General features: G+C 40.4%; 1 protein-coding gene across 2 annotated transcripts in view; it reads left to right on the top strand.

Annotated features, from left to right (window-relative positions):
• syt14a (synaptotagmin XIVa) overlaps nucleotides 1-16,254 on the top strand; it is a 64,442-nt gene that overhangs the window by 25,846 nt on the left and 22,342 nt on the right. For both annotated transcript variants that reach the window (XM_030044803.1, XM_030044802.1), the window contains exon 3: nucleotides 10,009-10,161. In XM_030044803.1, coding sequence (XP_029900663.1) covers nucleotides 10,062-10,161 — 100 coding nt within the window. In that variant the 5' untranslated portion in view covers nucleotides 10,009-10,061. The remainder of the gene's footprint in view (nucleotides 1-10,008; nucleotides 10,162-16,254) is intronic.

Here is a 16,254-nt window from a genome sequence, read left to right as displayed (position 1 = left end):
GGCCAAAAGACTGTACTGTCTCACAGCAGTCAATGGCCGTGGTTTTTTTTTTTTTTTTTTCTGTCTTTAGGCTTTGCTGCCATTGTTTTAGTATCTGCACTATCACGTCAAATATAGAATATGCAGATGTCTTGTGCATTATATTATACACATTTCCATGTAATTCAGCAGGACATATATGGTATCTTTGGAAATCTGCGGACCTCCATTAGAATTTCAAATAAATTCTATAGATTTGAACAAAGCTTGGCTGCATAGCTCCCATTTTTAATGATGAACCCATCGATGAGACCTACAGGGGCTGAGGAGGTTTTTATTCAGACTTCTTTGATATTTTTGGACTTTACACACTGTCAGAGCTTTCATCAAATCTGTTGGCTGACAGTTTCCCCTCAACAGTACACGTTTTTGACTGCCATCATCTGTTTCCATCATAACTCATTTCAGGTATTCATAAAGACTGTTTACACAGGGGACTGTGGTAGTTCTATATTACTTTCTGCTGGGTGGGAGATCTTCCTGTCTGCCTTTCCCCACCCACAAACCACTCTGATGCCCTTGATCAGCTCCTTCGCTGGGTTGAGTGCTGGAGGGAAGCTTGTGCATTCTGTCATGTTACCACTCTTTAGGAGCTGCTGTACTGTGGCAAATTCCAGTTTTGTAAAATATATTTGTGTGTCTTTAAAATCGATCAGGATTTGTAATGGTGGTACAGTATACCCACACGGCAACTAACTAACACTAAAGAAATAAAATTTGACATATGTGTGTGTCACTGAGAAAAATATATATTTTATGGTCGTTTGAAACTGTGCTAGGTGGCCTCACATCTTGATGGCCCCACGTGTTAGTATGAGGACGACTTCATTTTTCAGAAATTAGTAACCATAATTTCAATAAACTGGGCACTCCTCCAACCTTAATTTCCTCTTCTTCATTTTCTGGAGATTAATACATCACCAGAATTTGGTATGGTGTGTACAGTGACTTAATCAGGGAGAAGTGTGGGGTGTGAGCTTCTCTGTTGCAGGACAAATTTGTGATTTAGCCTAATAATATAGTCTTGTTTTGCATAAAAGTCATGCTTTGTGTAACTTTAACCACTGTTGATTTTGCCAGCTGATTTTGATTTAGTCTTATGTCTAAAATGCATATTCATTTTCATCCCATTTTAGTCATCTGAATTATTGTTAGTTTTTGCCTAGTTTTAGTCGACAAATTCTATAGAAGTTTTAGTCTTGTTTTACTCAAATGCATTTTTGTGATTTTTAAAATGAAATCAACACAGTAACTTTTCATCAGGCACACAGAGGTGATTTTAGATGCACTTCAGTCTGAACTCCAGTCCGAGCTTGATTGGACTGATGTTTGGATCAGAGTGAATTCTGTGTTGCTGCGTGGCTGTGGCTGGGGATCAGGGTCGGCAGCGCTGCCCTCATTCAGCCAGTTCAACCAATGACAGGGCGGCACATTGAACTTCAACCAATGACAGGGCGGCACACTGCAAGGTTATATTTTGAATGTTAGATAGTTTACTAATAACATTTTCGTCCCATTTCATCTCATTAATGAAAAGCAAACATACACGTCGTCATAGTTGTTATTATCTATGATCTATTTTTAGCTCGTCTCAGCCTGTCTTCGTTATGGAAAAAAAGTCGTTGACTAACATTTTTCGTCATCATCTTCATTGAGGAAATTAACACTGACTTTAACCCTTTGAAACCTGAGGAAATTCGCTTGTTTTCTTTCAAAAAACAGTATGTATTTGAAATTAAACCTGCACTTTCGTACACCTATGTAAACCACTATCAAGTTACTAGGAACAGCCATTTTGCTGTTTTTCACCTCTTTTCTCTCTTTGTTGTCTAATTTCAGCCCAGAATGGAGAGCCACCCACTCCTCCACCTACAGTCTAAAACCAGCGCTCCTCCTCCCTCTTCACCCCCTCGCCTCTTCAGCTTCATTCAAAGTGTCTCTGAAACTCCACTTTCGGCGGATAGTCGTCCAAATTTCAGATCAGTTGTGTGAGAGCCTCTGTTGCTGCAATCGGCACTGCAGCCACAGGAAAACTTCATTCAAATCAGTTCTTTACCTTGTCGCTGAAAGTCCGCAGCTCCAACACATTTTTCCAAACTGAAGGTCAGAGACACAGTAATCCTTAACTTTCGGCTTTGTACGACCAAGCTACCGTGAACTGACTCTGACTCTGTTTACAAGTCTGAGTTCTCAACACCCTCTTGTGGTCAGAAATCACTTAATGCAGCTTTAAATTACAAGAAAATTCCCATAAAAATAAAGAATGAATAAAGATAAAAACAGAAAATAAAAAAGAAACTGCGAGAAAAATCCAGAGAAAAATATGACAAAAAATCAACAGAAAATAGGCAATAGTATGAAAATATTATACCGATATATATGTTAGGGTTAGGGTTATTTCAACACCCCTTTCAACACACCTTTCAAAATAAAGGGCCACCTGTGGGCTCCTGGGTTTCAAAGAGTTAAAGTTCTTGCAGTCTGCCAAACGCAAACTCAGACTTGCGTTTTGTTTCCCTTTCCGTTATTGTTCTGTTATGATTGTGTTCTCGTCTGTTGCTGTGTTTATCTGCATGTGAGTCATCTTCCAGCTCTGCTAACACACAGATATGAGCGCTCTTCCTCTCTCTTTTCATGGCTTTGTGTTGGGTGACATCAACAAAATGAGCCAACCTAAGAACACCCAAGCTATCTGTTATTCTAGAGATTTGCTCAGATAAGGGGTATTAGCAAGAAGAGAACATTTGTGTGTGTGTGTGTGTGTGTGTGTGTGTGCTGTAATAGCAGTTGAGTTCTGTTTCCCCACCTCCAGACAACAGGAGGACATCATAAACACTTACGAGTCATAACTATCAGTTATGCTTAACATATCATCTTCCTCTGTTCTGTTCTCATATTTACTTCATTGCCCTATTTTTCTACCCTTTTTCTCTTTTATTCACAACATGTTATTTTGGATTATCCAGTAAATCAAGACATCAAGTGCCTGAACTTTTTTAATTTTTACATGGAAACAAGCAAAGCTCCATTATTATTATTTTTATAATAGTTCATCTTACCCAGGTATGCCAAAAGAGTGCTCAAGATGCACTGAAATTTCCTCTGAAGCCAATGAAATTCACTTGGAAGAAGCAGCTTATTCCTGGATCCTGCTGTAGAGCAAGAGGGAAAACAACACCAAAAGAGGAGAATTCTACACCACTGAGTTTAGTCCAACCTGACTCCTTAACATTAGAGGGGGCAGTTTCCTTTAATGTAATTGTGCAGTGGCTGTCACATTAAAAAGAAAAGCTTCAATGACACAACAGTGCAAAACACCAGAATAACAGGTTTCTCTGGGTGCCTAGAGCGCATAAACATGATTTGGCTCAAACTTTATATCTATATCTATATATATGCATGATATGGCGACCATGACAGCTACACTTCACTGTGCAAAAAGGTTGCTTACTAAATTGAAGGTTTATACATAAATGAGGAAGCAATGCCAACAGCTCTAGAGAAGCCTGCCAAAAGCCCATGAAAGTGGGATCATTCAAATCTGAATGATGAGGAGCCAGTGAAACATTGCCATTAATGCAGTCATGTGTTGGTGAGGTTATCTTTCTCCACTTAAAATGAACTGCTGTAGAGTTTGCTTGGAACTGACCCAAGACCAGCTCTGTCAAATGGACTTTATTTATTTATTTATTTGGTACTCACCAAGGTTTGATTAGGATTTTCTCAATACTCAAACAAAGCCCACCGAGGGGGAAGATGCACCAGGGGTCGATTCTGTCAGACGAAACACATCAGGTGAAGGCATAATTAGAAGTTAATGTGAAATTAATGAATGGTTGTAAAATGATCGCAGTTGCAGAAGATGGCTACTCGCACTGATGCTGTGTGGCGTTAACTGGTTACATAACCGGAGGAAAAAAATATTTTTCTCTCCTAAAGAGTTCCAGATTTCATTCCTCTAAGAACATAGAAAGATGTATCTTCTTAATCACTGTCTGGCCATTTTTACCAATGCACAGTAACATATCATTTGGAGAGCTGAAAGCACCATTGACCCCTGTTCATTTTACTCCAGTTTTAGCACTCAACGTTGCCTCATATTCTGGTATATGGAATGTCTTTATCTATATGAACCAGAGCTTCCCAAAGTTTTGATGACTGAAGGCCAATTTAGGGACCCAACAGTGGATTGAGGGCCGCCTAAGAAAACAGATCAGACCAAAAACAGACCAAGACAGATCTTTTCTTTAATAGCCTTTTCTAGACTAAAAGTCATGTGAGAAATATTGTCTATTGTATATTGTGTTTTCTGGAGGAGAAAACATTTGTAGATATTTTACTGCCAAAGGTGCATGTTTACAATTGCTTTTGAAACGGTTGTCAGTCAGTGATGTAAAATAAACTACAATTTGTAGTTAATGACTACATTTACATGCACACCATATTCCGATTCGGGTCAATATTTCGGTTAAGATAATTTACCGAATAAGGTGTTTATATGCGCTGCGGCAACTGGAATATTCCGTTTACATGTTACTTGGCATATTCCCGTGTTTCGGCGTGTTCCACGCTGTTACACAATGCGACACTCAGCCGCGGGGGGCAGCAGTACACATATAGACGTCTGGTCTGCTGGAAATACAGAAGAAGAAGAAAATGAAGAAGCTCACGCTATTTCTGAGTTTTCTCCCATCGATATACTCGCAGGTAACCAGGTAACCATAGCAACAAAGATGCCCTAGGATTCATTGTGAATCGAGCATGCGCAGACGTAACCGAATATTCCAGTACGGGGCATTTTTCGATTAAGGTGTTTACATGGCACAATATTCGGCTTAGAACAGGCATATGTCAGGCAGGCATATGTCAATTGAGCACGTTTACATGCAGACCTTATTCCTGTATAAACTGGAATATTCGCAATATTCCGGTTGCGCACGTGTCATGTAAACACACACCGAACCCGATTAAGGTCATATTCCGGTTGGAGAGAATTCCGAATAAGACCCCTGGAATACTCCTGTTCCAACCGGAATATTGGGGCATGTAAACACCTTAGTCGGAAAACTCCCCGAATCGGAATATTCAGTCACGACTGCGCATGCTCAACTCACAAGGAATTCTGTGGCGTCTTTGTTGCTATGGTTACCTGCAAGCGGGGAAAATGGCATGGCGAACAGCAGCAAGAGCCAGGAGACTGCAGTCTGCCTTCAGCTGATGAAAGACTTAAATATCACGGAGGATATCGATGGGAGAAAACATAGAAATAGCGACAGAAGAAGAAGAAGAAGAAGAAGAAGAAGACGAGGAAGAAGACTTCTTCATCTGTTTTTCCGGCAGACCAGACGCGTATACGCGTGCTGCTGCCCCCCGTGGCTGAGTGTCGCATTACGTCAGAGAGTGGAATACACCGAAACACGGTGGCATGCCAAGTAACATGTAAACAGAATATTCCAGTTGCCGCGGCGCAGTTACCTTAGCCGGAATATTGACCCGAACCGGAATATGGTGTGCATGTAAACGTAGTCATTGTTCAAGCTTACTTGTGCGCTCCTTGCCCATAGTATTATCACTTTATCTGACCCATGATGCACAACAAGTAAGTGCTGTTCCATTTCTCCTGGAACTTCCTTTTCTTGCACGATGACCCCACCTCCTCCATCTTCCTAACCGATTAACGTGTCTGCAATGATGACGTAATCTGTCTCACGAGTAGGCATCTCTTGAGTCATGCAATGTCTAGTAATCACACCAACAAGTCCTCCAACCTGTAAGACCACATACGTTTTTTGTTCCTACCCTCTAACAAGACTAACAGGAGCGTCTCTAATACGACCCAAAGGACTGTTTCCTGATCAACTAAGCTAGCTAGCTACTACTAGCTAACGACATCACAGTGTCATTCTTTACAGGACCACTAGAGGTCGCTTTAAAACATATCCCTAGCTCATAATAAGCTGCCTCTGGGGTCATTTGTTGCTGCAGGACAGGCTCAAGCCTTCCTAACCTGACAGCATAGCCAGGCGCTGCAGTTTTGCCAAAGCAAAATACAGCATTGGTTGGGTTAAAACTGCATTGGAACCTGTCCAATGCAACACATGCATTTCATCATGTCACCCTAAGTCATGGCAGTCCACACTCTGACAATGCCTGATATAGACTGTGTGCTCTCTGCTCTCGCTCAGCCTGAAAGTTAGAGCGGGCAGCTGGTGAATGTTGCTGCCTATCAGACCATCCTGTAGATTTATGATGGCATAGCCTAGTGTTTTCTGTGGAGCTCATTTGTGTGGTAGTTTATCATTCACTTAAACTCTGAATCGGGCCTGTATGGATCTATGAATCATCCTGGATTATGGCACAAGGGATGGTAACATCATATCCTGCGTATTGATTAAACGCCACATGCTGGAGGATCAGAGGATCAGTTGTGCAGTGAGCAGTTTGTTTCAGTTTCATGGAATCAAACAGAATCAGATGGTAAAGCCTGCATTGCATTACGGCACTGATATTATAGCATTTACCCACAGAAATTGGCACTGATATCATAGCATTTACCCACAGAAATACAAATCTGTGGCAACATGTCAGTCTTTGACTGTGGTAAAAGGGAGTGAAATATGAGTAATGAAGCCTGAATGGAGAGTTTGTCAATAAAGTAAACCAGTGTCAGTCAGTCAAAGAGTCAAATGTAGAGTCAAATTGTCTGTAAATTTCCTATAGTGCATTTGTCACTGACAATTATTTTTCTGTCGGAGCCTGTAGGGGAATTATACAGAACAGGATCCCATTCCATCTGTGCTGTGAATAATTCAGTCAACAGTGAAAAGCTGTTACACTGTGAGCAGACAGGCATTCCCATGGGATGACGCCTCCTGTTCCCACCTCTACAACATGTGACAGAACAGTGTGGTCTACTGTCAGTAATCCAGCCTCATTACAGCCCAGTCACTTTCAGTGGAGAGAGACACTCTCACGATTATTGAAAATAGAAGCAGAAATACATGGGATGCTCTGTGTGAATTAAAAAAGTGAAGTCAAACATTGACCAGACGTAGGAAGTCACAGGTTACGTAACGGGAGTCAGTGGTGGGAGGCAGCACTTGAGTGGAGGCTGGCATTAGAAGTGTGAAAAGGTCACATATGATGATGATATGTAACAATTTAAGGCATATAGGACAGCTGTTTGTTCTCATAATGGAGCACTTAGTTATGTTTAAAGGTGGACAAGCCTCTGTGTGTATCTCTGTGTGATGATAATCCACTTTGCAAGGCTTTAAGCTGAAGTTTGTTCACTGAGCTCACACTGCGCCACACTTTACTTTCTATTTCCCAAATCCACTGTTATTCTGTGATTTATTCATGTCTTCATTACCAGTGTGTGATTTGTTTATGACAACTGACGATGGATTTTTTTTTTTTTTTTTTTGGGGCATTTTTTTTTCTTCAGACTTGTGGACAAGTAAATTATCCACAAATTCTCTGGTTTAATATTTAGTTTCCCATTTGGCGTAATTCAGTCTTGACAAGAAAATAATAAACACACACCATAAAAGGCTGAACACTGGCAAAATTGCAGGCTGTGAAGTTGATCACTGTGCATGAGAGTCCAGTCAATCATAGGAGGTGTTTCTTGGCATTATGAATAACACAGTCAAATCCTTTGAAACCTGAGCCAATTCACTTGATTACTCTCAAACTGTTATATATTTAAAATGAAATAACAAGAAAACTACCACAAATTTAACCCCAAAAATGAGACAAAAAATTGCAAGAAACTTAACGTAGAATTGCCACAAAATTACTGAAAAAAATACAATAATAAGTACACAAAAATAAAAAAAAATAGCAAAGAATTAGCAGAAAATTGACAAAAGTATTATATATGTATTGTAATCATATATTTAAAATCAAATTACAATGAAGTAATTTGAAGTAACCCACCCACAGGCTCCTGGTTTTCAAGGAATTAACATCACAAACAACAGCCAGAAAATCCGATGACCTGTAAATACACTTTCTTGCCAAAGTCTGTCATTATCTTACAGCCGTGCTGAGGCAGTCATTTGGCTTAATTACACATGAACAACATGGATATAGGGCTTCATTCATGGTGGTAAAGTAGCTTGGTGAGAGTTTGAGGAGTGAAACGTCTATCTCCTCTCCTCTTACCTCTAATTGCTCTAAAAAAAAAAAAATCTGCTCTCCTTCTCCTCTTAGCTGCTATTTTATTTCTTTTATCTCTGCATGATCTTTCTATGGTCACAGGAATGCTCAAAAAGGCACTTTGTCTCGGAAATAATTGAAGCTTATTGTACTTGCACTTGTACTTTTCTATTATTATTCCATGATGTGAAAAGGTGCACATACGTCATTTTTGTGCATGTGCATTGATCGTCTCTTGTTTTATCTGCACACACAGAGAAAAGGGAAATAGCATTTGTCATTTTGTCCCATGATACACTAATGTGGCTCTAATGTGACTAGTGTTTCAGTCGAAATGGGATGTAAAAGCGTGAGAATGTGCAATGTGTTACCAAGTCATTTCCCTGTTGATATGGTGGAATGATTTGTCAGATTTTGGCAATTCATGTGATGATGTGTGTACACCTCTTTTGTATCTAATAGTTTGGGAATAGTCAACAGCCAATATTTGTTTTGCTCTGGGGGCTTGCTGTTGGCACAAAAGAGTCATATAAAATTCTTTCATTCTCCGTCCCAGATTACAACAAATTGTTCTGGCTTTGTAAAGTATCTAATTAATTTCCTGATTGGCGGCAGATCTCAAGGAATGGAGGTTGATTAGAGGTTTGTGTGCTGAGAGGTGAAAATGTTACACCAAAGTCAATCTGTGTTTCATTCTGCTGTCTTTTGGTTGCACTGAGTAGTGTCTGACAGAGATAAAGCCCATCTGAATGTCCTCATGTTGCTGGGTTGATCCATTCTGCCACCACTGCAGGAAAAAAAAAAAAAAAAAAAAAGATATTGATAGCTAAGCTGGTGCAAGGCCAGACAGAATTTGACCCTCTGGCTACATTTTCCTGGACAGTCACACCTCATTGGAGGTGTTAGAAGACCATATGGGGCAAAAGTCAGTCAGATTATAGGCTACCTTTTCAGTGTTTAACTACAGGAAAAAAATGACTTCTGAACTAATCTCAGAATTCTAAGAAAAAAAGTCTGAATTCTCAGAATGAAGTGAGCGTTTTGAGAGGAAAAAAGTCAAATTCTGAGATTAGATAGGAAAGGAGCCACAGTTCTGTGAATAAAGTTAGAATTGTGAGATTAATCTCAGAACACATTTCTTAAGTTTTCACTTGGCCTTAATTCTTACATCTTACAGATTGCTATTTTTTTTTTTTTCCAAACTAAATCTATTAATCTGTGGAAATGAGTTTTGTGTTTAATGTGATCTGCCGGTGTGTCTAGAGTGTCTCTGCACCTGAACTTGGAGCCATGGCAACCAACAGGTTGTGTCTCCACGGCGACACTTCTCTCTCTCTTTCTCTCACTCCTCTCATCCCTCTCTCATCCACTGTGCCTCCAGCAGCCTCTCAATCCACCTGCCTCAGCCTATCACGTCCCTCTTGATGTGATGTTAGCAGAGAGGAGGCGAGGCGGGCTGTTTCCACTCTTTCTGTCACCGCTGGAAACCAAACCATGCATTTTAATCTCACCTGCTGCTCAACATATTGCACAAAAAAGTTATCAATTTTAGGTGTGAGGCATAGCATTTTAATATCAATAAATTAATGCATTCATTTTTAGACTGTAATTTAGTTACCATGAAAAAATAAAACCAGCAGTCTCTACTGCCATCTGCTCTGTATTTACATTATCCATTTCAGATGGTCTCATTTGTTTACAGTAATTACACCAAGGTATCACAGTCAATTTGACAAAGCTATAGTGATTTTTAAAGTAAAAAAATCTGTTTTTCATGACTTTCTTCTCTGTGTCCTCTGTCCGCAGTCTCTCCAGAAGCGCTGGGGTTTCTGACGGCTGTCGGAGTCTTCATCATCCTCATGATCCTCCTGTTTTTGTACCTCAACAACAAGTTGGCACTAGAGAACCCAGGGAGCCTTCAGTGCCTTGAGGACTTCAGGAAAAACAAGGAGCTGCAAGGTGAGCCTGTGACTGCATGTGTGTAATGTTGTGCATTAAATTGGGCACATTAGACACTGCGCTAAACTGACTGCTTGATGATGCCTGAGGGCTCTCCATGCTCAATATACAGTATACACTGTATATATACTAAATAGATATATCTACTTTATTTACCATGGCTACAATCTTAGAATAAAAATACACCTCATGTGATGTTTTACTCATAAGATAATTACAGCCAACCCCTTAACGCTCTTATGGCCCACTATAGTGGCCGGGCCACTATAGTGAAGGGCTTGAAAGGCTGTAGTGGACTCAGTTTTACAGCTAGAGTGGAGATACCTGTATCTTACGAAAGTAGATGACTTAAGGAATGGATTGATTATGCCAGGTCATCAGTTAAATATTGCTTTAAAGTTAAGCAATATTTTGGATGGGGAAAAAAGTGGCATGGTCATTTTCAAAGGCATCCCTTGACCTCTGACCTCCAGGTATCTGAATGAAAATGAGTTATCTGGGCAGCCACAGCTCTCCCCTTTGCAGACATGCCCACCGTCTGCTAATTGTGAAGGAATTTACCATTAAAATCATGTATTGTGTTAGCCTTTGTATGACCTCAAAGTTAAGCTGGTGGTATTTGCAATGGATCCGACCCTCTACCACAGGGGTGTCAAACTCGTGCCATGGAGGGCCGAGAGGCTGCAGGTTTTCATTCCAACCAACAACTCCACCAGGTGATTTCACTGATCACCCTACCTCCAAACAGAGAGGCGGGACTAATCAGTGAAATCACCTGGTGGAGTTGTTGGTTGGAATGAAAACCTGCAGCCTTTCGGCCCTCCATGGCACGAGTTTGACACCCCTGCTCTACCAGCTTATCTCATTTAGAGGTGATCAGTTACTTTTCTGGAATTTATGACTAGGTCTGTTTCTGGAAAGTTTTTTATTGCTTTATTACCTGATTGACTATGTAAGACATGCAAAGTATACAGTGCTGTGAAAAAGTATTTGCCCCCTTCCTGATTTCTTATTTTTTTGCGTATTTGTCACACTTAAATGTTTCAGATCATCAAACAAACTTTGATATTAGACAAAGATAACCAGAGTAAATATAAAATACAGTTTTTAAATTATTTTAAATTATTATTTCATTTATTAAGGGGAAAAGGCTATCAAAACCTACCTGGCCCTTGTTAAATCATGAATAAACTGTGATTGACCACATTTGTTTGGAAAGCTGAGTTCAATTTCACAAGCCACACCCAGGCCTGATTACTGCCAGACCTGTTGAATCAAGAAATCACTAAAATATAACCTGTCTGACAAAGTGAAGTAGGATAAAAGATCTCAAAAAGCAACACATCATGCTGCGATCTAAAGAAATTCAAGAACAGATGAGAAACAAATTAATTAACATCTATCAGTCTGGAAAGGGTTACAAAGCCACTTCTAAGGCTTTCTGACTCCAGTGAACCACACTGAGAGCCATTATCCACAAATGGAGAAAACTTGGAACAGTGGTGAACCTTCCCAGGAGTGGCTGGCCTACCAAAAAAAATTCCAATTTAGCTGAATTAAAACATTTCTGTAAAGAAGAGTGGGCCAAAATTCCTCCACAGCGATGTAAAAGACTCTTTGCCAGTTATCGCAAACGCTTGATTGCAGTTGTTGCCGCCAAGGGTGACACAACCAGTTATCAGGGTTAGGGGGGCAATTACTTTTTCACATAGGGCCAGGTGGGTTTGGATAGCTTTTTTCCCTTAATAAATGAAATCATCATTTAAAAACTGTATTTTGTATTTACTCGGGTTATCTTTGTCTCATATTAAAATTTGTTTGATCTGAAACATTTAAATGTGACAAATGGGCAAATATTTTTTCACAGCACTGTATGTAAAATCTGAAGAACTTAAAAGCTTCCTGTCACCTCCGTCATATTGACAATCTACCTCCAAGCTTTGGTGTGTATGATTCTCCTGCTGTCACAGCATTAATGGCCTGAAGACCATCTGACTGTTCATTTTTGTTGTAGAACTCCATGCAGTTTGGGCCACAAAGCCTGCAGTCCAAATGTGTTCTTGTGGCCTGTTGTAAAATGGTGTGTTTGCGCAGACTGGGGCCCAAACAGTCTTGGAGTTGCATCGATTGGCTTTGACTGGAAAGCTGAGACTCTTGTGGATTCAGTGAGCCACATTTGAATCACATGTGAATTAATTTTTGTATGGTGTTCCTCAAAGTCTTGGTGTCCTAATGTCTTTTTATGACAGCAGTAACCTGACACACAGAGCTCAGCCACATCTCTAATCAGTCCTCAGGTTCCCAGCTTTCAGATAGTGTATACACTTCTATGCAGCTTCGACTGTTGACCTTTTATCTCCCCCTGGTAGATAGCGGGAAAACACAGGTGTTACTAATGACATTAATTAAGGTTCTGTTCCATCTAAGTCAGGGGTGTCAAACTGGGGCCATGGAGAGTCGAGAGGCTGCAGGTTTTCATTCCAACCAAAAACTCCACCAGGTGATTCCACTGATTGGTTCCTTCTCTCTGCTTGAGGGTGAAGTAAAAATAAAAATTGAGGCTATGATTTACGAAATTCATGGCCAAGAGATATAACTCATTCCCTCAATTTAATTAACTTGTTCCCACAAGTGATGCGTGCATCAGTTCTGACACCTTCTGAACCCGTGTGCACACATAAATCATCTACCCACCACCCACCTCAATTAATTATTTTCTCTGATTTGGAGACCCAAAGCTGCGTGGATGTTTCGCTCCATCTCTACGCATCCCAGCTATGTTGCTTTTTCAAAAATGCTGAGCAGCGTGAGCTTTCCCGGTGATTTCTATAACATGTGAATGTTTTCTTTAATGATTTAAAGTAATGATCGGAGCAGCTGTATTCAATAATTGTAAATATTCCCATGTGTGCTGTAATGTCACTGCAGCAAAACTTAAAACTGTAGTCATAAACAAAGGGAAAAAGACAGGAAATTCTCCAGGGGAAACAGAATTAAACACAAAGATTTTTTTTTAGACAGCTCTAATGGAGCTCAGGATTTATCAGGAGGACGGCTGCTTCACTCCAAACAATTTATCTGTATGAATCTGGGCTGTATATGTGACCTTTTGGATGTGTAGAGCAGGGGTCACCAATCATGTGCCATGGAGGGCCGAGAGGCTGCAGGTTTTCATTCCAACCAAGACCTCCACCAGGTGATTTCACTGATTAGCTCCTCCTTTCTGATACAAGGTGAGGTGATCAGTGAAATCACCTGGTGGAGGTCTTGGTTGGAATGAAAACCTGCAGCCTCTCGGCCCTCCATGGCACATGATTGGTGACCCCTGGTGTAGAGGAACACAGAACATGAATTAACATTAGATCTCGACTGTTTCTGTTGGTGTGTTTGCGGATGTAAATTATCAGTGAGGTTGCAGCGCTGTGCCTCGTGCTCAAATGCGCACAGCCTCTCTCTTAATGGGGAGGCACCGTTATTGTTTCTGCTGTGGGGGATCACTGCAAGTATTTAATGAACTTAAAAGAGAATTTTTTTAACCCACTTCAACCCATCCGTTGTTAATTGTCCTTTGTCAATTTTTATCACTCACACCACCTCTTCGACGGATTATCCATGGTGCCTGCAGATTTAACTTCCCATGTTTTAGTTAATTCATGGTCACAGGAACTGTGTAGTAGTCTCCCTTTCTCCTGGGAGCAGGCTTGAAATATTTTGTTTTCTTCTCGTTGTACTTCTCATTCGTCTCCATAGTGGTGAACAACAAATGAAATCAAAGTATGGCTGTTCGAGGCTAGGCTAATGCCAGGCTCACTATCGCTAATCAGAGTGCATATCAGTATGGTGTTCATATTTTCATCACTATCTAAGCTATTTTTTTTGTTGTTGTTGTTGTTGTTGTTTTTTGTTTTGTTTTGTTAGCCACTTACAACATCCAAATAAAAGTTCTCCCCGTTTGAAACCCAAAGTCAGATGTGACTTTGAGTTTAATTGGTGCACTGGGAGGTGTGACTACTGGGACTTCTCTGTCGTATAAGTTTCAGCTTGCATTTGAAACAAGATGAGACACAGCCATGCTCGTCTCTCACTGCCTGATGCTCTGGTTAGTTTAGCTGCCCCGGGGAAACAGCACAATCAATACATGTGGCAATTAGAAACCTGAGTGACTGAGATTTACCAGAGATGTCAACATAGAGGAGCTCTGGTGCTCAAAGTCTTAAAGACACACAATCTCCCGCTTGTACACAGAACATACACATACATACCCACCTACGCTCAAATGCACACATTCAGTAACACATAGTAAAAATCACAGAGAAGCAGGCACCCTCTCAGCTACATGCATAAACCCATGCTGGAAACCATATATGTGCTCCAGCTGAAGGAGCAAGTTCAACAAGGAAACACGTGGGTGTGATACTAACTCTGCAGGGATGCAGAAGACGGAGACATACACACACACTTATGCAAAGAGCACTAAACTTGGATAATACCGAACTGCAACAGGAAGTGAATTGTTGCATAATTGTCTCTTATTTCAGAGTAGATTTCTTTTGGGAGCTGTTTAGATGTTTGACATAATCAGAGTGCCGGTTCTTTCTTTCTTTTCGGTGAGATACCCTTTTCTCTGTGTATCTGACTACTGAGGAAACAATAGATAACACAGACTAACCAAACCAAAAGCAGATGCATCTCAAATGTTCATGGATTTTTTTCTTTTTCTTTTTCTTTCTTTTCTTTCTTTCTTTTTTTTTTTTTTTTGTTATATAACCATTAAAAGACATTTTGCACTAACAGAGCAAGGCAAATATAATATTTGCACTGTGGTGTTTTTAAAAAGCTTCAAGTAGAATCACTCTGCAATATCTCCCATATTAAATTCAGTCACAAATAGAGTGGATAACCTGGCCTTTGCACTTGGTGACATCACAACATGCACATTCTTAGGCAAATTGGCTGAGCAAGTCAACAGCTTGATCCACAAAATAATGGTGGAGAAGGCTGGGAGGCACAAAAGGGTGGAAGTCACTGAACAGGAGTCAACAGCTTAAGACTTTCCCACCCAGGAGTCTCACCCAGGTTCAAGAGCTTTCAGGAGGAAGAGCAAACTCAACTCCCTGGCTTTGTCCAGCCAATTGTGAAAATCATGGACTTACATTACCAAATGCAGCATGAAGTCTGCTTTCTAAATGGAGACATTTTCCGCCGGCGGTGGCCTTTCTCAGCTCCCACGGGGATTACTGTTGCTGACAGGTGTACGGCTGTTTCCATGTCATCCGTCTGCAGGGCTTCAGAAGTGGATAAGAGGTGGGGACCCCAGGGAGCCAGCAGGGGGAGTTCGCTCCATCCTTAGAGGCCAAACCTGGTAAACATTCAGCAACAAAACAAAGGAGAGAGAATTGCAAAGTAGGCAGGTGCAGGTGATGATTTTGCTCACCATCTGGTTTCCTCTTAATTCCTTTTGCACCGTGATGCTTTGCCACTGTTTTGGCAGAAATCAAAATGATGGCATCTCTATTTAATCATTGATTGTGTTACACTGTTTGCGACTTGTTGAATTCTACTGCAAGATGACTTCCCACAGTTTGCAGCAGACACTCTTATGACAAATACTTTTGTGGAATGGTTATTTTTCTATTCATTGTTCCATTCTAAAACTATTAAAATAACAGTATACAGTATACAACAGAGACACATCTTGACAGAACCAGTGCTAAAAGGACATTTGGGCTGTATATTCTGCCTCACAGTTGATGGTGAGTGCCAGTTGCAGTTCCAGGTGGAGTAATTTCAAATCTCTGCTGCCCCTTGCTGGAAGAACTTGAAACTACACTTTGCAATTGAGTGGTAGCGTGTCCCAAAAGCATGGGTGTTGCTATAACATTAGTTAATATAATATTTACTGCATTCATTTTGTTTTTAATTTATTTTATGATTTCATTGGTCTATGCAAAAAAAAAAAAAAAATGCTTGAAAATATATATATTTTTTTAAAAATGACAGACAGTGGTAATCACCCAGGTCTCTTAAATATTTACAGTGGAATCAGTTGTTTTTCCACACCTGAATGATCTTGTGTGGCGCAGTTTTGAACCC

Source organism: Myripristis murdjan, chromosome 22, assembly GCF_902150065.1.
Source record: "Myripristis murdjan chromosome 22, fMyrMur1.1, whole genome shotgun sequence".
Classification (NCBI taxonomy): Eukaryota; Metazoa; Chordata; class Actinopteri; order Holocentriformes; family Holocentridae; genus Myripristis; species Myripristis murdjan.
Note: the sequence above shows the minus strand (reverse complement) of the source record. Positions and strands in the feature narration are given on the sequence as shown.